The 21104-nt window shown below is 37.2% G+C and overlaps 1 protein-coding gene across 20 annotated transcripts in view; it reads right to left on the bottom strand.

The window, feature by feature from the left end:
- ANK3 (ankyrin 3) overlaps positions 1-21104 on the bottom strand; it is a 567956-nt gene that overhangs the window by 86897 nt on the left and 459955 nt on the right. For 13 of the 20 annotated variants that reach the window (XM_016127609.2, XM_036222256.1, XM_036222255.1 and 10 more), the window contains 3 exons: positions 20837-20909; positions 20607-20669; positions 1061-1184 (listed from right to left, as the gene is read on the bottom strand). In XM_016127609.2, coding sequence (XP_015983095.2) covers positions 1061-1184; positions 20607-20669; positions 20837-20909 — 260 coding nt within the window. Of the gene's footprint in view, positions 1-1060; positions 1185-2469; positions 5288-8184; positions 8239-20606; positions 20670-20836; positions 20910-21104 lie in introns of those variants that run through there. The other 7 variants (XM_016127607.2, XM_036222260.1, XM_036222264.1 and 4 more) reach the window with 2 other exon arrangements.

Below are 21104 nucleotides of genomic sequence, written 5' to 3'. Positions count from 1 at the left end.
TGCATGTTTTCAGTTATAACTTTTGCTATCTGTGATTACCTAAACATTATATATTTTTAAAAAGTTATTTTTTCCTTATTAACAACATCCACTAAAACAAGACTTTAAGGCCTTTCATAAATATATTTATAAAGCAAAAATTCTACTAAGTATACGAGGCTCCAAACTCTATTGAAAAAAGACTAACTCGAAGAAAAATCAATTCAGTATCTAAACTGGCCACATCAAGGACACAGAATAAACTCCCTGGTTTACTTTGTGGGAAATGCAATTTACTGTTAGACAATGAAAGTTTTTACAACAGATATTTAAACTATAGGAAAATGTCCCTAGGGCTCTGGCTTAGGTGGTTTAATTATTAGCTTTAAAATAACTTCACTGTCAGCAAACAAGCTGTTAATCCAACCAGAGAAAAGAAGTCCTCAAATTCCAGACAGGGTCCTATTTCTTTCAAACGCTGCTGTCAGAAAAGTTTGAGCCAAGGTTTTCCCCATACAAAAGTTTTAAACTTCAGTTTTAAGGACTGAATTTGCCACCTTTCCTATTTGTGACTCCTGTCACAGGTAAGTTCATTGTTTAGACAATTCTAATAAACAATATGTAATTTTTTTAAAACAAAAATTTCCTTTTAAGTTTCAATCATGAATTATTCTTTCAGTAATGAGAAGAGAATAGTGAACAATTAGTACGAACATTTCTTACTTATTGGAAAATAAGATTTTCCTTTCAACATAGAACAAAATTTAATTTTGAAGCATGTAACCCAGATAGGTTCTCCCAGTTATGCCAGTGAGAACTTTTGCTACTATGCTTGAAGCATGACTGCAAAATAGGGAAAAAAGAACAAATGATAAACATGGTCAATCACATAAAATTAGGACTGAAAACCACAAAAGAAAATAGCAGAGCATGTATACTGGAGTTGACAACATTTCACCAAATTCACATCCTCATTCAAAGAGCACATTTGGGGATAATGTGAAAAATGAAAATGATTTTGGTTTATGATAAATCATGGTTATTTTAAATTAACTATGAAAAAATAAGAACAATAAAATACCTGGCGGAACGGGCCCCAAGACTGAAGCCCATGTAGCCTTCGGCAGGCAGAGAATCATCACCCAATTCCTTAAGGTCCTGTGGCCCGAGATACTTGTCAGTGTCCCCTGTCATTGCATCTTCACCTGCGGAAGTACAGCAAGCCCAAATCAGAAGCTTTCCTTTTGAAAATGTGCCTTCTGTGGAGAAACCTGCTCCTCTGGTCATCAGCAAATCACCCATTCTCTCATATTCATCTTCTCCTATCCCCTGGATAATATTTGTTGACTGCCGTTTAGCAGGGAAAAGTATAGGCAGAGGTTAGTTCATAATTTCAAGAGTGAATTTAAGTAGCAGGAAGAGCTCTTGGTGTTAAGTATCAATTTTAAGACATTTCCCCATCTCCTTTCTCCCCCTCAAGCCCCAGCTGACCAGAAAGGAGGATCTTTTATACCAGTTTTCCACACTTCACCGTGATGAGGGCAGCTTGTTTGAATGGAATGTTGATTGCAAACAAAACAAAACGAAACAAAACAAAAAACTACTACCTCTTCTTTACCATTCTGGAAATTATATGGGGGAAGGGAACAGACTTTCATTTAAATAGTCTTCTCATACACAGAATTTTTCAGTTTGGGTCTTATGTAAGTAAGAAACTAGCCAGTTATTTAATCTGAATTATAACTGCTCAGTTGGGGAAATGTTAAAACACATGGACTTTCAACTGTTTCTAAACCTATCACATTAATGACTCAGTCGAGCTGCCCCAGCTCTGCCTTCTAGAGATCAAATGGTGGGTTTTGGCAATTTGAAAAAAGGGCCATATAAATTGCTCCTTACCCATCAATACAAAGAGTTAATCACATAAAATACTTTTACTAGCTACATGTGCATAACATGACCTCACACGGAAAAACCACATTCCGAGAGTGACAGGGCAGGTTTTCCAGATGCCTTTTGCCCTCTGGGACAGTTCCCATCCTTCGCAAAATGTAGCACGGGCTGTAGAAAAGTTCCTTCTGCAAACAGGCAAACTCTGTCTCCTTTTAATGACTCTCGTTCTCTTTCTGGACATAAACTTAGCTGGCTGAGAGAGATTTCAAAAGTGTGTACATTATGTTTTCTCAAAGGTAAGTGATTCATCCGCCCCAGCTATATTTTCCAATTCCTCTCTCAGTACCGTTTATAATTTCCATTCATTTAAACTCAGGAAACCACAAGAGCTCAGCTTTTAAACTAGCAATCAAATCTAAAAATATACTGTCAACTACTGTTTTTTGCAAATGTAAAAACTAAACAGATCAACTTTCTACTGTGACCCAGTACCCAGAGATTATTTTAAGTAACTATTTACAGCTGGGCCATTTGCACATTCACCACATATGAGACAAAAACAGAACACACCAAGTACAACTTAAAGAAAGATCTTACTCTGCGGTAAAGCCATTTCCACCAGGCTAGGCTGATCAGATGCTTTCCTGATGTTTCCAGGAATTCCTTAACCAGCGATTTAGAATCTACCTCCAAATCAGCCCAAACAAACCAATCCCTGGGTTTTATCCACCGTCTTCACCACTACCACCGAGTTCCTCTCAGTATCTTCGTCTCCTCTAGGCAATTGAGGAATTACACATCTTTTCCTACTCATCAGAGTTCAAAGAGTTTCAATATTTCAGAGAAAGAAAAAAAGAAACAAAACTTGGCTACTCTTAATTGAGATGAAGATCCTTTTGATCACTCCGCAGACATCCTTTTAAAGCTCCTTCTGATTGGATTAGAAACTCCTCTGGCAAGCCTCTAGCAGGACCCAATGGTGACATAAATGCAAGCCCTGGAGTTATTTGTATGTAAATATGAGGGCTGCTTGAGTGTAGACTTTCGGTAATTTGATACCAGTGCTCGGTGCCTAACAGGGTAACCGAGACAGCTTGAAATCCAGGGAGAGCAAGCGAGCAAGCGAGGTGCTGCATTTAATTAGGAGGCGACTCTTCTCCAACGTGAATGAAGAGCCGGCCAATCCAGGTAGAGGAAAAACAGGAGAAGAAAACAAAGAAGTGGCTTAGGCGGGGAGTAGCAGGGAGCTCCAGGCAAACTTTCAACTTTGTTCTCAGCTGGGAACACCCTGAGCTGGAGCCTCGGTTATTTATGGTCCCTGTCAGGTGGAAGGAGGGAGAAAAAAAGAGAGGGAGGGCCTGCCCTTGAGTTCGGGTTGTGAAACTGTGGGGCAAAGAGAAGCAGCGGTGATTTCTACAACTCTCCAAGAAGTTCCCGTGAACGCACTTACTCATCACCACTGCCTTTTATCAAGAATTTGAAGAAAAGAGCAGAAGCGAGACAAGCTAGGAAAAGCAAGTGGATGTTCTGCCTTATTTTTGGCTCAACTCTTTCATATTTTTCAATACATATTTTAATACAAAGGAACAAACTGGTTCTCCCTTCTTGAGCGGTCCCTGGAGAGAGAAGCACAGGGGGGAATTGCTGTTGGCTGGTGGCATGGAGGAGGTCCTTCTGCCACTATGCTACATTGTTTCCCTCTTTCTTGGACCCCTGGCCTCCCTTCTCAGCTGCTCCACCCTGCTTATGCTGGCCCCGGAGGAAAAAGCTAAGCAGGGGACGTCTGCATCCTCCATCTTTGTATGAGCACGCTGAGAGGCAATTTCAATTGCTTTTTCTCAGGGTAGAAAATAAGGGTATGAAACCATCTTGCTGAAGTAAGTGGATTGTAGCACTTTCTCATGATAATGCAACTATCTCTTGGATTATTACCTAAATATACAGAAATCTGAATTTGTAGAATTGATGAAGTGAGAAACATTTGTTTTTCCTGGATAAGTATATAAATAAATGAATAAATGGCTCATCTACTATTAAGACGAAATGATGTTTTAATTTGACTAGCCTGGCTGTAATTAACATTGTAAATATGCAGAAATAGAAGGAAAGCCATTTATAATACTTGGTACATATTGAAAAATATTACCAAGCCAAAGAATAATTTCCAAACCCATAAAGAAAGGAAGGGAAAGCCATGGTTAAAATGGAGGAAACATTTAAACATTAATCTGTGTTCCATAACTGCACTTAAAATCCAAAATACTCAGCAATTCCTTATTCAATGACTGTCACTCAAGCTTCCTCACAGGTAGTGCAATGAAAAGCGTCTGCCCTTTTGACTTCTTGGCCAGCCTCTCCCTGGCCACTCCTTCACACTTACCCTGTCCCCTCTGTTATACAGAATAATTTCAGTCCCTAGAATTCATGAAAGTCTTTAGACTTTGAACCATTACATAGGGTACAGTCTCTTCTTTACCCCTCTTCTTTACCTGAGTAATTTCTCCAGTCTTTGACTCTAGAACTCCTCCCACCTTCACCATCTTAAATGAGGTGACCCTCACAGGAGATTCCCTTATCAGAGTAGATTACCATTAGAAACATCTACTTGATCTCTCCTCCTGGATGGTGAGATCCTCTAGATTAGAAACCAAATTTTTCCTTGGCCTGGCATATTGTAAGTGCCCCATAAATATTTTTGGAATTCAGGATTGCTTTTATTAAAGAGGTTGGTTATTTTCTCATCTGCATGCCACAGCAACTTAGCACTCTTTTGGCATGTCGAGCTTGATGACTGGTATACAGTCAAATATAAATAAAACTTTCACTGTTTTGTCCATCCGTCTTAGACTTTGGGAATGATCATTGTGAAACCAAAAGAAGCCTGAGGTAGGGGTGGAAGTGGGAGCTGTCAATACATTTGGTCAAAGATTGATTAAAATAGCTTATGACATTAAGTAATTATGCATTCACCATTTTAAAAGGGTGAAAACAGTTCTTAAAAGGTATGGAATTTAAGACAATGTTATTATTTTAACACAGTTTTGCATAGTAGATGCTCTGGATTCAAATCCCAAGTTCCACCATTTACTGATTTGGTGACCTTTGGAACATTCTTTACTCTGAGTCGCAGTTTCAACTCCTACAAAACTGAGAAAGAAACTCTGCCTCTATTCTAAGACCTTGGGGGGTGGGGAGGAAGGATTAAATGAAATAATGCACAAAGTAAGGGTTTATAAGCACTAATTGTTACTATTATTCTGTAACAGAACTTTGTCTAGTTCCCAAGCATCTGAAAGCATGAACTCACAGAGTTAGTTAGCATTTAAAATTGCTGCTATTTATACCCACGAGGGCAAAATTCAACAATAGCAGCAACTTGTCCCTGTTCTCTTTTGCCTAACACAGGGCCTGGCTCATTATAGGCACTCGACAAATATTTTTTGAATGAATGAATGAATGAATGAACAATAAATGAATGAACAAAGCTAACTCACTCTCCTTTCAATAAATAACATATTACATATTCTACAATTATTGTATGAGACTACACACCATTGGACCAAAAATTAGAGAAGAATGGTATGACCTGTACTGAGTGACTTATTAACTGCCTGTAATACATTCCATAACCCCCAAAATATTCTAATTAGTGGCAGGCAGCTTCTGACCAACACTTCTTACAAGTGTGTACAAGCCAACACAAGGTAATTTGATTAATGGACAGCACTTATACCACATCAGATGTACTTGGTTTATTTGTTTTTAAACCAAGAACCACAATTTCCCACTTACTAAGAGTACTTATGTGTGTTTGTTTCCTAGAAGTGTTAGGTACAGTGGCTTGATTCTTGAACAATAACATGCAGACGTCATTTTGCATGACTTCTGAGTCTGAGTTAAAAGAAAACTTACAGTTTCTACTCAAGTCTATTGGAACACTTGTTCAGGGTAAGCCAGTCCCAGTGTAAGAAATTTGACCACCCTGAGACTGCCGTGGTTGTAAAGAAGCTCAAGATTGCTATACAGAGAGACAGCACAGAGAGACAGGGATGTCCAGCCAACCCTTTGCTGTTCCAGTTATCTTAGCTACGGGACAGACTTTTGAATGAAGACATTATATGGAACATCCTGCCATGTTACTCTTACCTTAGCTGCTGACTGTCATCTCATAAAAGATCTCTAGAACCCAGCTGAGCACAGTTAACTCACACTACCATGGGAGATAATAAATTAAACCACTGAGTTCAGAGATGTTACACTGTAATAATTAGTAGACATGAGAAGGTCCAAAGGTAAGCCAAAGAGATCACACACTGGTCACTTAATGCATCTGTAATAAATTAAAATTAGCTCCGAGTGCATTATATGATTAACGGGGACAAAGTCCAGGAGTACACTGGTAAATGCCATGAGAGGAGTCCTCATCTGTTTAGTGTTGATTTTATGTCTTTCAAAATTTGAAGCATTGATGTTCATATTGAACAACCAAAGTGACTCCATCTTAGGTATAAGACTCCATCTTAAGCACGGGCCAGTTCCTGGAAAAGCTGCAGATAGCGAGATGATTGCCCCACCCTAGACTCAGCCAATCAGAGCAACTATAGAAAGTAACTCTCCAAATTCCCCGCCTTGTTCCTTGGCGCCATCACCCAGCCAATCCTGCTAAGAGATAAGCTCATTGTACTAATCCTGTAACGCCAAGACATCGCTCCCTGTGCTTACAATTTTTCCCTTCAAATATCCCTGAAGCCCCATGTTCGGGACCGCCTCCTATTCACTGCTGCGTCCGGTGTGCGGACTGAGGTCCGGACTCGAGTCTGAAATAAACTCCCTCTTGCTCTTGCATCGGTGTCGGCTTCTTGGTGGTTCGTAGAGATACGAATCGGAGCATACCAATATTGTTAATCCATTTCTGACAAGAAAATACCAGAGGCTAGAAAATATTTAAACAAGAATATAAAACAACCCAAATCTACCTTGATCCTCCCATTAAACAAACAACGAAAGAAAGCTATTCAGAGGTGTTTCACTTCAATGTCCCAGCTATCTCCTCTTCCTAGTACTCCTGTCACGATTAGGTTAAGAGAAGAGGTTTCTAGTACCACAATCAACCTTCCAAAGATTCATACACTTTGTCTACTAGGAAATAATACAAAATAGAATCAGGGACCAAGGAGAGAAGGAAAGATAATACGTATATTAAATGATTATCAGGACTGTGACCCTCATTCTTTTTAGCTTCCGAGTTAGTGGCCCATTGTCAGTACCTGGAATATACCTAACCCAATTTCCTTGCAATCTTTTGTTATGCTCACTAATGATCTTTTTCATGCTGAATAAAGGAAACAGTTCTTGGCCTAATAGTTGAAAGTATTTTCATGCCTTAGAAGTTTTTTTTTCCCTTTTTTTTTTTTGCAAGGAATCATACAGAAAATTCCTTAAGGTAACTATACAAAACTATATTGTCAGAAACTTTGCTTAATTTCTCTGATGTGAAACGTAGAATCTCCCAAAGTATTTTGTACCATTATAAAGTTGAAACCAATAGTATAAAACACCTTAAATGATTTAACAGTAGAAACTCTCCAAATTACATGAGATTTTTAAAAAGCATAATTAGAATGAATAAAGAACATAGTCTATATACTCTAGTGACGTATTAGGAGTTGATTTCTTAATAGAACGCAGCAAATAGTCTTACAGGGAAGCAGTCAATGATCAGAATTTAGAAGATTTAAATTTACAGTGCTTGTTCTGAAAAGTGATTCTTTTGATCATCACATAGTGAAGAGAAGAAATGAAAACTATTGGGGAAAAAAATCCTTTAACTATTTCTTGTCTACATTATAGAACAGTAGAATGAGATCTCATCAACACGGATATTTACTGAGCATTTATTATGTTCTAGGCACTGATTGGCATTTTATAAGTATTATATAATTCTCACAATAACATTATAAAATAGAATTCTTATCTCTATTTGAAGATAAAGAAAACCCAGTTCACACTGGTAGAGTAAGATCACTTAGAATACGGGGAAAATCAAATGTAAACTCAGTCAGTTTGACTACAGGGCTCTGCTTTTAACTACTGCAATGTGCTATGCTATTGAACAAATACTATAAGAAATTGATAACCAAAATGTAAGCTCTGTGAGGGCAGGGATTTTTGTGTGTTTTGTTCCATATTTAGTGCCCAGAACTGTGCTTGGCACATAATAAGTGCTCGATAAATGTGTGCACCGGAAATGCAGTGATTGACTTTGGAGACGGCAACTATGTTACTGGAGCGAGCAGAAGGAGGGTGACTTACTTTTCACCGTAAACTCTTGTACCTTGGGAATTTTATACCATGTGCATCTATCACCTATTCAAAAAATGAATAAAATTAAAACAAAACAAAACATAGGGACTGCAGATAAGTCATTTAGGCTGCGTGTTCCATACACCTGAAAAGAAAAACATAGAGAGGAAACCCGATATTTTACAATATTCGACCTTACTTGCCTTTTGTGATGAAGCAAGAAAAGAACTAAAAAGGCAGGAAGAAGGAGATGCATGATATTAATGTGGTACTTCTGGTAGCTTCTAAAGCAGTAGTTCTCAATCTCGACCTCTATGCTGCATTAGAATCACCTGAAAATTCGTATTTCTAACAAATTCCCAAGTGAATCTGATGCTGCTGATCCAGGGAGCACACTTTGATAACCAGTGGTCTAAAAGATCCTACAAATTAATAATAGCTATCTAATGGCAGTACTGAGTATCTATTTTCCTGATGGGAATTACTAGAATAATTAAAACGTCAGCTTCAGCAACTGAATTCAGTGAATTGAGTGCAGCATTTCTCAACTTTCAGTATATATATATATATATATATATATATATATATATATATATATATAATCTGTAATATATATGATATATATTATTATATTGTTATATATGTTATATAGTATATATATATCTGTAATATATCTGTATCACCCAGAGACCTTGTCAAAATACAGAAGCTGATTCTACAGGTGTAAACTCTGAGATCCTGCATATATAACAAACTTCCAGGCGACTGCAAACACTTTGAGTAGCAAGACAGCAGAGCAATGCACTGAGACCTCTATTATGAATAAAGCCAACTATTGCCTCTGAGGCATTTTGTCTCCAATAAAGAAGAACAGGGCACAAATAATAATAAAAACACTGTCCTACTACTCCTGCTGGCTACGGTTTTAGTGCTTTGCATGTGCTAGACACTGTGCTAAGTGAGCGCTTTATATGCACGTCTCGTTTAATCCTTAACCCTTTGAAGCAAGTACTATTATTGTCCTTTTACAGATGAAGAAACAGATTCAGAGAGGTTCAAGTATTTTTTAGAACTCACAGGTCTAGTAAGTGGTAGAGTCTAGATTAGAACCCACACAGTCAGGTGGCAGAATTCAAGTTCTTAACCACCATACTGCCATGACAGGAGATGTACAAGAGAAATTACAAAGCATTACATGAGCTCAAAGGAAGAGGACATCACATTTGATTGAGTAGATGCGGAAGATGTTGAATGGAGGTTGTGTGAGTAAAGATGGTAGAAAGAAGAAAAAAATGGGAAGTTAGCCATTCCCAGCCAGAGAATGAAGCATGAGAGGGAAAGAAGGAGAATGCTCCCAGGATGGCAAGTGGGCAGTTGTACTGAAGTGACAAGCAACTGAGTTGTGGGAAATGGGCTGGGACTGGGTAGGTCATATTTTTAGGGCCCTTAAATTTGGATTATGTAATAACATTTGGCAGCCCATCGACAAGCAACATATATTCATCAATTGGTGGAAATGCAATTCTGTGTTCACCTACATATTTTGTGACTGAAAACCCAAACTCTCAAGGCTCTCCCTAATTCTTTTCTTATAGCAGGAAGCAGGATAGACAGTCGTATCCACCTGATAAACAAAAGGGTGACTGTCATTTACTGAGCGCCTACTATTTTCCTGTTACTGTTCTAAATGCTTCTTTTTTTTTTTCATCCTAACAGCAACTCCATGTGGTATTAACCCTGTTAGAAATGAGACAAATAAGACTCAGCACATTTTATTTTTTAAAGGTTCAATGAGGGACATAAAAATACAAATAACATTGAAGAGAAAATATTCTCTATCAATTCAAAACCTTAATAAAAGATGTTTATCTCCCTTAACGTTTAGACAATAGATATTCAGCATCGAGAATCCAAATGACTATATTTGCTCACGTCTTTTCTCTCAATCTCTTGATACTGGCATTCTCAGAAAAGTAAAAAAGAGTAGAAAGGAAGAGAAAAAAGGACCCTGATCTACTTAAATTTTAGTTGTGAATGTCTAATTCTATCCTGGAGTCACACACTAGTTAATGAGAAAGTTACTTAGATTCCAGATTTGCACATATTTTGCTCTGCATTTTGCAGTTGGGATCCGGAGCTTATATTAAGGAAGGCCTCCTGTGAATGTTCTGAGAGTTGGATACAAGGACGGAGGTGATGTGCAGATGATGGAATTGTGCCACCCACTTCAGCGGTTCATGTGTGTAGCACAGGTATTCCTGCATTTGGCTGGAGACCAGGAAGGTGTCCATGACTCCAGTACCTTCTGTGATGGTTGGAGGCTCAGAGAGGCCCAAGGCCCAAGGTAAAGAATGGAGTGAGCTCTGGCTCCTGCACCCTTCTCATTCCACCTGTCCCCTCTGTCAGGAATGAGCATATGCTGGAGGCCTTCATTTTAACTATTTGTTTTCCAGCATCTCTTAGTTGTTCTCTAAAAACATAAACTAAGTGCTCGAATATAATCTTTTCTTGCTTTCCTTGCAGATATATGAGAACAATGGAGGTAAGCTGAGAACATATGTGATGAGCAATGAGAGAAATAGGTGGTTTTAAGAAGGCTGAAGAAGTATGTGTCATTTTAAGGAATTCATGTACCTCTTCTGGGAGGGCCATCTACTGCTTGCTTGCTTTCCTTTTCCTAGCTCTATCTGCTCATAAGGTTCTGGCTTCATAGGTGGCCAACATGAAATCAGGTTTGCATAGCAAAGTTTGCACGTCTTAAACGATAACAAGAATAAGTTGCTGTTACCCCATAGAACAAACAACTCTTTGGTCAGGCTGCTTTTTTTTTTTTTTTTTTTGAGTAGAGAAGTCAGTTTGCTTCTTTGCTCTTAAATATTATTCTGTTCTTTGTCACTAGATGTGCTTCTTTTTTTTTTTTTAAAAAAAAAAATCTGTATAGCAGTTTGCTGCTCCTTAATCCAGGCTAGACATAGTTTCTAAAGTAAGCATGCATGACTCAGTGTTGGAACTTTTCCAGATGTACCAATGAAAAACATCCCATGTGATCTTGGTTGGGTTAATAAACAAACCCATCCCAGAAAGGAAAAATAACTCAGTGTCTTTCCTGTGAAGAGGCAGAGAAAGACAAGTTTGGGACAGATACTATAATTTTTTCATGTCCTTATCAAAATTCCTTAACCCCAATCCAGAAATTCCCCTTAGTCATCTAAGTAAGATTAGATAGCACATTGACTCCGTCAAATGAACATCTAATACTAATGACACAATGCAGCTAGGAAGGAGTACAAATTTTCTCACACTCTTCTCATCATCCCAAATCTATGCCATTTGTAAAGAAGACTGGATGATGAATAAATTACTAGCTACAAACTACCCCTCTGAAATCAGGCACTAAAATGTTGGCTTTTACTTGTCGAGAAGTTAGGTAGCTAAATTCAAGATGGCAGTGTCCTGCCAACTAGTTCTGGCTTCTATTCATTCTTTCTTAGCTATTCATCTAGCTTCGACTCCAAATCCAGACCTCATTAGTCTTGGCTTTTCGTTACTTAAGTGCATAAGGACCATATGTGCAAAACGGGAACATGATCACTGTCCCCAAGTAAAAAAAGTGTACTAAGATTGTGTACACTATGTGGGCAAGGATTTGGCCACTTTCTGATACCCAAACTGCCTTTCATTGTGCAGGGAAATGGTTTATTGGTTTTATATTTCTGACCTATACCTAAGAAGTGTACATATAAGATAAAGAAACCCAGGACCTACTGTCAGTTCTCATCCTCATTGTGGTTCTGGCCCAGATGGTCACACCACCCCTTCTCGTTCGTAACTTCTTCCTCTAGTTCTCTAGCCCCTCTTGCTCCTGGCTCTCTGCACACCACTCTGCCTTCCCCCTGCCCACACATTCTCAATGCTGACATTCTACTTTCTTTTCTCTGTAGTTGGATCCAAGTGTGAGGGGGAAGGGGCAAAGGGTGGTCAGATTAGGTCCCACTTCTACATGAAGCAGGTCAGACTTTCCAGGTAGATAAGCGGCAACTAAAATAATTTGGTATGGGGGTTGGGGTGGAGAGGAGAAGTATACTCAAAATTACAACTTGTTTTGGGCAAATGATAAAAACCTATTGTCCTTAGTCAACAAGCATGCTTAATTTCTTGCCATCTCTTAAGAAAACCTTTCTACCCACTCACTCCACAGGCCACTGTAGCTACTTATTCTATCGCAGATTCTTGAGGGAAAAATACACTCATTGTCTGACTTTCCTCACTTAGAACTACTCTGTCTGTGTGTCTACATTCACGATGTCATGGACGTGGCAGCCATGGAGGTCACCAGGGAATTCCCATATTGCCCGTGCTCAACTGCCTGGACCCTCCCACAGAAGTTCCTCCGGTGGCTTACACTAGAACCCACTCTCTGGTCCCCCTATCCCCTGCTCACCACTCCCTCTCTGTGTCCTTTGGCTTTCCTTCTCTTACACGTCCGTGTGCCCAGGGTGTTCCAGAACCACATCTCTTCCTCCCATGTCCTGCCCTGGGGTCTGCAAACACAACAGTACCCAGCTTCATCTGCCCCTGTGTGCTGCGTCTTCTGTGAAAGCCTCTCTCTGATACCTGGACCACAGAGTTTTCTAAACTAGGAACGCTTCTGCCCAATCCCCACCCTTTTAACCCACCCCACCCCCAAAATGTCTGTTTGTCCAAATTCTATCTATTTCTTAAAATGTTTCCTTCTTGACGCTTTCAGTAATCTCCCCTTGTTTTAAATTTCCTTGTTGCTTTATCCGTTCTTTTCTTATGGTATCTCATTGAATAGAAAGTCGAAGCAAAAAAACTAATTTCAAATTCCAATTTCCTTGATTATGTGAACCTGACAAAGTATTTTAAACTCTGTGAGCCTCGGAATTCTTGATTCGAATCAGGACTAATAACACTTTAAATTAAGGCTTTACATTAGCATTGATTATAAATTAGGAGTAATAATAGTACTGATAATACTCTCAACTACCTTGAGAAAATTAAGCAAGATAAGGTACCTTGTAACTAACATTTACTGACATATCTTGGCTAAACCCTTTATACATGATCTCATTTAAAACTTGCAATAATCCAACGGCGTGTGACTCATCTAAATTATGAGGCACCATTAATATTAGAGGTTAAGGACATAGATTTGTGTATAAGCCTCTGCACTGATTTGTATGATCTTGATCAAGTTTCATAACTTGCTTGGAACTGATTTTCCACACCTGAAAATGGGAATACTAAGGGTTCTAAATTAGAGGGTCACTGTGTTAAGTAACAAAATCCATAAAATGTATGTAGCTCAATGACTGACCCACAGAACGGGCTCAATAAATGGTATCTTATTTATGATGCTGAGTGTTCATTTATATGGGTACTGTGGAAGGACAGAGACACAAGTAAATGTGTGGAATTTAACCAGTGGACGCGCTCACCCATAAGGGCCTCTATGCATATATCTTCAGTGCTCTGATAGTGATAAAGACATCTCTCCTCCCATGGAGCTAACAGTCTAATTGGAAAGGAAATAAAATTAATCACAAGTTGTCCAACTACTGTCTGTGGGCCAAATCCAGACTGCTCTCCTATTTTGTAAATCAAGTTTTATTGTCACACAGCCATACCCATTTTTATAGTATTGTCTCCTGTGCCACAAAGGAAGAGTTGCATGGTTGGGAAAGAAACCCATAGCCTTAAAATTCTGAAATATTTACCATTGGCCCTTTACAGAAAAATTTTGCTGCCCTTAGAAATTTGTGACTAATAAGTTGAGATGAGCATTAGAAAAATCAAAAAGTGTGATTGGGAGGACAATGAGTAAAGAACTAGCTAGGGTCCATACCACACAGCACTTACTGACCAATGCTAAGGACTGAATACTATTCTAAGTGCAATGTAAAACCTAGGGAGGTTTTTATTTTAGTTGTCTATTTGTGGTATTTTTGGTGTGTATTTGTATTATTTGTGGGAAGATGGCTACTTTTATCATGAAATACAGCAACCATGCAGATGACTATGTAAAGTGAAAATGCACATACATTTAATGAATTGCTATAAAAGAAACATCATCCAGGTTAAGAAACAGAACATCAGCACTTCAGGAGCTTCCCATGTTGCTATCCCTCTACCACTAATCACTTTCTTCACAATATTTTTTTTCTTGCCTAAAAAAAAAATATAACCTGCTATCTAATTTTACAATCCTAGCTTCAGTGTTACCTGGTTTTGATGAATTTTGTCTTTGCATAACCTGCAACCTAGCAACCACATCCCTAAGTTTATACACTACAGAAATGTATGTGTGCTGGGAAAATATGTGTACCAGGAAACATATATAAGATGGTTCACAGAAGTTTTGTTTGCAATAACCCCAAATTGGAAATAAACCTCATTTTCATCAACAGTAGAATGGATAATTTAATGATGGTACAGGCTTACAATGGACTATTATAAAGAAATGAAATGAGTGAACTACAACTATATGTAACAACATTAACGAATCTTGAAAACCTAACTGTGGAGAGTTTTAAACTGGGGGATGGAATAACATGATGCAATGTATACTTGTAAAAGATTGCTGAGGATTCTGTGCAGAAAACTGAGTCTCTGTGGTGAGGGTAGAAGTGAAGCCTTGTAAGGAGGCTCCTGTAGTATTCATGAGAGAAGTGTTGGTAGGTGGGATTAGGGTGGAGGCTGTGGGGATGCAGAGAAGAGGTATTTCAGATATATTCTGGAAGTAAAACTGATAGAACTCGCTGATGGACTGGATATAAATGGTAAAAAAAAAAAAAATAAAAAAGAGAGAGAGAGAAATTATACATAACCATAGGTTTTGGCTTGAGTAATAGACCCATTTACTAAGACGGAGAAGGGTCAGAAGAGACACTGTTTTGGAGGGTACGTTTAGGGCATGATGAGTTAAGATACCTGTGAGAATCAAGCATTTAGCTGGGGAAGTGGATGGTGTGGAAGAAAATCACTAAATAATTGCAATTCCAAAGACAGGCTACCAAAATAAAATGGACTCCATTTTATAATAAAGGCTGAAGTTCCAGTCCACAGATCTTTTTCTATAGCTAGAAATTCCTTTAAATTCATTATTCTTTGACATACAGATACACCCTGGGGGCATCATTATAAAGCTATTTATTAAATTTGAAACATAGTTTAGAACTGTTTCAGTGAGAAGGGGTTTAACAGAAGGAAAAAGAAGCATGGCAGGCAAATTTTCTCCATCCTGCCTGTTTTCAGAAATCCCTTGAATCTCCCTCCACTTCAGTGTAATTGACCAAACACGTACTGAAGATCTGCTGTGTACCAGGCACTATTCTGGGTTCTGGGGATACAATGGAGAATAAGATTTGGTCTCTGCTTGACTTTATTGTTGAGAGTAATATGCAATTATATAATGTCTGTTTGAAAGCTCAGTTGTAAGTGGAGAAATATTAGACAAAAGGATAGATGATTTAAGATGCAATTGAACAATGATAAAATTTCAGGTGAAGAATGACTTCTACCTAACAACCGCCACTCCTTTGGACCACCTGGCTGCAAGCTAATCTCTAAGGCCTTTGCTAAAAACATAACAGTCTGATTTATTTATTGGGATGACGAGGAGATTAGGATAGTAGGATAGTCCTAGGTACTGAGTGAGAAGTCTTAGAAAGTATTTTCCTGGTGGCTTTCTTGATATCTAACTTCACATTTCCCAAAGTATTTCTCCTACTTTTTTGAGTCTCAGATTGTGCCAAGTCAAATTCTACTTATTGTCTCCTAATTGAGTATACTTGGCTATATTTACTAAAACTATTTGCTTTTGGTTCTAATCTAAATTACGTTTGTATTTGACTTGAACTTGCATCTTGATCTGCATATCTCTTTTGCTAAGATGGCCTGAGGAAGGTATAATATTTCCACTGTAGTCTCATTAAGACCTTTAAAAAGTAATTCTTATTATCTTGTGATAATTTCCAAGAGCATAATCTGTTCCTTTTCCTTAACACACATATATTTTTTTAGAAGCTTAAGAAAATACATTCTTGAGTTCTACCTATAAGAAAACAGATCATGTTGGAGAGGCAATGAAAGAGACGAACTAAAACCAGACATTCAGATCTGTCTCCTTGTCTAGCTCTGCCACTAACCTGGCCAGGCAAGCTGGTTGACTATTTTTTTTTTTTTTCAGAGGAATTTTTTTAAAAAATTATTTTATGTTCATTTTAGGTATACAATATAATGGTTAGATGTTTATAGAATTTATGAAGTGATCCCCCGATCGCTTACTCTAGCACCCATTTGGCACTAAACACAACCATTACTATGATATTGACTATAATTCCCTATGCTACACTCTAAATCCCCGTGACTGTTTTGTAACTACTAATTTGTACTTCTTCATTCTTTCACCTTTTTCATCCAAGCCACTCAACATTTATTTGGGCTGTGCTTCCTCATCAGTATAAGGGAGAACATGGGCTACATAACACTGACCTACCCCTTTTAGTTCTTTGAAATCTGTGGATTTTAATTTACTGTGGCATTCACTGGGCATTGAATTTGGCACAAAGGTGAGCTGAGCATGACTCTCCTCATGCCTGATGTTGGTCCAATATATGATCAAATTTTATTGCTTTATCTTAACTCAAACCCATACCTACTTGATATTTACCTCTACCACCTCTGTACTTAGCTTATTTTTTCTTTTAATATTTAGTATCTGCATTTGATCCTGAAGATTTTATAGCCCTATCAAATTTGTAAGTAGCTAAAATTTAAATAATTCTTTCCAGCAAGGGTATGCTCACTCAGTTGTCTCATAAACCTCTTTAGCAGAGTCCTATTTCACAGAGCCTTTTTTTTTTTTTTTTTGGTTTTTACTTTCCATGGCTTCATTCTACTTCTCATTATGTCCTACAATAGCTCTTTAAATTTGTTCTGATAAACCAACCCACTAAAATTCTGTAGACGAAAATAACATCTACATTGTTTAAATGTATAAAATACATTTTACAGCAATTTATAATTTAAAGTAAGTGTTGAACTAAAGCCAGTGTGAAATTGGGAGGGGCCTAAGCTAGAAGACAATTTGAATCTTAATCTCAATTTTCTTCCTTCTTCCCTCTCTCCCCCTCTTCTTGTCTCTCTTCTATCTCCTTTTCTTTCTTTTTTCTCTCCCCCCCCACCTTTTCTTTCCTTTTAATTACAACCGGAATTGGAAAATGTAAAAATCGAGCTGGCACTAGTATTAAGATATTAATGTTGTATTTATATTAATTTTAATGTATGCAACATACTTTATGGGGGAAAAAAGACAGTAGGGCATTAAGATATCTGTGAATCAGTCTAGGCCTTTGAGGAGCTCTGCTTACCCCTACCTGGATAATGTGGGGCTTAAAAACCTGCCTTAAATAAGGCTGCTTTCTCTCCTTTTCTTCTCCTGCTCTGCTTTGCTGAGACTTCAACCTTTGTTCTACTCTGTAACTTGGCTCCATTGTTCCCCTAGGTCTTTGATTGATAACATTGTCTAGACTTGTTTTCCTTTTTTTTTTTTTTTCTGGGAAAGTAATCCAAACATTCTTTCTCCTACACTAATTTTTCAAAGTGGATGGAAAAAAGAAGAGAAGGAGAAAGCAAAAAAGAAAAAGGAAATAGATGACTATTATTGACACTGTTCCCTTAATATTAACTCATATTTATTATTTAGAATTAAAATACTTTCCCATATTACAAACTTATTATTTTCCTTCTTGAGAAAAGCTGACCATACACATTTCTTATTATTTTTATTTGCTTTAAAAAGCTGCTGCTATTCTAAGCACCCCGGGATACCAATGGAAACGCTCTCATTTCTAGTGATTACACAGAGAAGTTTTCGCAGCATGCTGTTGTTTCGTGGAAATAAGCATTTGCCACAGTGCATAGGGCTTCCTGAAATAGGCAGCCCCAATCCAACTAAAATGGCAGAGCTCTGGGAAAACTGTGGGGCAAATGAGTCAGAGGTCAAAATCATCATTAAGGTTGTAGGGGCCTTTTAGAATTATAATTTCAAAATAATTTGTTTTAGAATTTGCCGTAATAAAGAAATGACAGTTTATATAGCAAAGAATGATGTGAATGCATGGTGGGCCAATGTGGCTTACCAGGGTTCATACAAGCCAAATTTAGGGACATCAGCCGACAGACACAAATAAAAGTATATGATAATTAACCTCAAAAATATCTTAATCTTCAATAATCAATTTTAAGTATTTTCCATGGACAAAGCAATAGCTCTGCTATACTCTTTGATCAGACAACACCTAGAATATTGTGTTTGGCTCTGGCCATCTCAATTTGAGATGGACAGAGACACAGTGAAATGTGCAAAGGAGGTTGAGCATGATGGTGAGGGAACAGTGCAAGAAAGTAGTGATAACATACTTAGAGAAAAAAAAGACTTAAGAAGAAATAGGGAAAGTGCTTTTAAATATTGTCACAAAGAAGAGGTAGATTTTGTTTTATAAAGTGCCCAATCTATCAGAGCCTGAATCAATGAGTAGAAGCTACAGACACTTAATAAAAAGAATTTTAAAGTCAGAGTTGCCCACAGTGAAATAGGCAGTTTGGGAATCAGGGAATTCCCATCATTTGAGGCTCCTGAGAAAAAGAGTTCTTCAGCAGAGGATTCTATAGAGCCACTTCTAGCACTAAATGGTTGCTGTTCAGACTGAGTGCCCTTTCCACATGAAATTTTTGATCATTTTGAAATCAGAAGCCATTTGACTCCAACAACCCAAGGACACACCCACAAAACAAGGGTGGATATGTTTAAAGATGGATAAAATGAGAACTAAATTTGCCTATTGATTTCAAACTCCCAAGCTGAGATAAATCTAAAGGAAATGATAATCATTTCTAGTTAAATAGCTAGATCAATTATCTTCAAATAAAGACAATCAAAAAAATTTTTTATATATATTTGGTTATCCAGATACATAAGGATATTATTATACAGTCCATTCAAACATGGCTTCTCATCATTGGGATATTTTATTAAAAACCAGTAAATTTTTAGGTCTGTGAATGTCATATTATATCTCATAATTTCATTTGAAAAACACACTTTTGACATCATGAATTGCATGTATACACATCTATTTTTCTTTTACCATCTGCATATCAAAAATTACTCTGAAAATGTGGCAGAAGAAGGCACTGGAATATATAATATGACAGTAAGGCATATTATTCCTAAAGTCCTAAAGATGATACAAATATTATCCATTTGGGGATAGAACAGAGGTAAACATATTGCTGATGTTTTAGAGGAAAAGAAAGAAAAATGAATAAAAGCCTTTAACATTTATCAAAACAACATTTACAAACAAGGAGACAAGTCCTCTCCGGTCCCTGATGGCCACCAGGGCATTAGATGTCCTGGGTATGCAGTCCCTGGCTACATACTTACCATAGGCAGTCACTGGACGCAGAAAAGTTAGCATGACTAGATGAGGTAGGCTTGCGCATTATTTAGGTTTCCAATGAATTTTGTGCAAATCGAAGAAGGAACTAATAATTAATATAGGGAACATTTCCTAAAGGCAGGGAAAGTCTAGCAACACTAAGACTGACCCAAGAGAAAAATACTACTTGAGGGATGGCAAATGGAGGAAGCAATAAGACAGAATACAGTTTTGGAGAGTTAAATGATACAAGAAAGAAACATAAGTATAATATAAAAGTATATATTTCATTATTCCAGCAACACTCCACAATTTGCCATCTTTAGGATATTTAGTCACTGTAAAAATGCTAGTTTTTTAGTGAAACTTTTAAAGAAGTCATTCTAATATATCTAGATATTATGAGAAAATACGTTGAAGTAAGGCAGAAAACAGTTTCTTTTAAGCACATGAAATATAGCTATAATCATTTATGTTTTGATTTCTTTAAAAAAATCAGCATTAAAAGCAGTTTTGTTTAGGTTGAATTTTCATTATCAGTTCAAGATCAAAAGGTGCTTTTACTACACAGTTTAGAGTAAATCACAGAATGGGCAATTAATCCCTTGTCTTTAAGGATACTTTCTCTTAAGATATATTTTAGCTATAAGCATCAGTTTTTCTTTTCTAGATTTTCAGATGTAAACAATAAAAACCTCAATTTCTTGCTTAATAGAAACAAATAGAAAGAATCTAATCTAGATAATTAGTGACACTTATTTTCAAGCTGGAAGATGGTTTCAAGAAGAATTGATTCAGAGAGACTAAAAGAAGACAAACTAATTTCAAATAGGTGTTCAAGTGACATATAAATTAATAATCTCAAAATAAAATGAAAAGTTAGTAACTCAAAGAAGTGTTACATTTCAAAGAAATGGGATATAAAGATGGTAGTTAAGTTTCATCACAATAAAAATTTGCAAATACCTTCTTCAACATCTGAGATATATTCGCCATCACTGAGCATTTCAGGGGCGTTGGCTTTACGAACTGCATGATTTAAGTGAACAATGTAAGTGTGTTAAAAACGCATATTTTTGATACTACAACACACATTTTAATGTTCCTGAAAGCATTTTTTTTTGCAATGAACTTTTCTCAGGAAACAAATACATAGTCACTCTTAATTATTATGAACTCAAAGGGAGTTTTCATACCTTCATCATCAGACATGTCGAGAACTTCATTCATTGTTTCTGGAACATTCATTTTGTGCTTCTCCGTGACAGTCTAGTAACAAAAAAAGCAATTACTTCAGTGTGAGGAGATTACATGTTTTAATGAGAGTATTTTGTTCTAAATTACTTTATTATTAGTTTACTTATGTGTTGCATATCTTGAAGCCCTCACATATAAAAAGACATCAAAATTGTCCTTCAGTAGCAGTAAGGTTCTCGCCATATACATGGCAGAGAACAAGTACAA

Source organism: Rousettus aegyptiacus, unplaced genomic scaffold (genome assembly GCF_014176215.1).
Source record: "Rousettus aegyptiacus isolate mRouAeg1 unplaced genomic scaffold, mRouAeg1.p scaffold_m13_p_6, whole genome shotgun sequence".
NCBI classification, from domain to species: Eukaryota; Metazoa; Chordata; class Mammalia; order Chiroptera; family Pteropodidae; genus Rousettus; species Rousettus aegyptiacus.
This window is presented reverse-complemented; position numbering and strand designations above follow the sequence as displayed.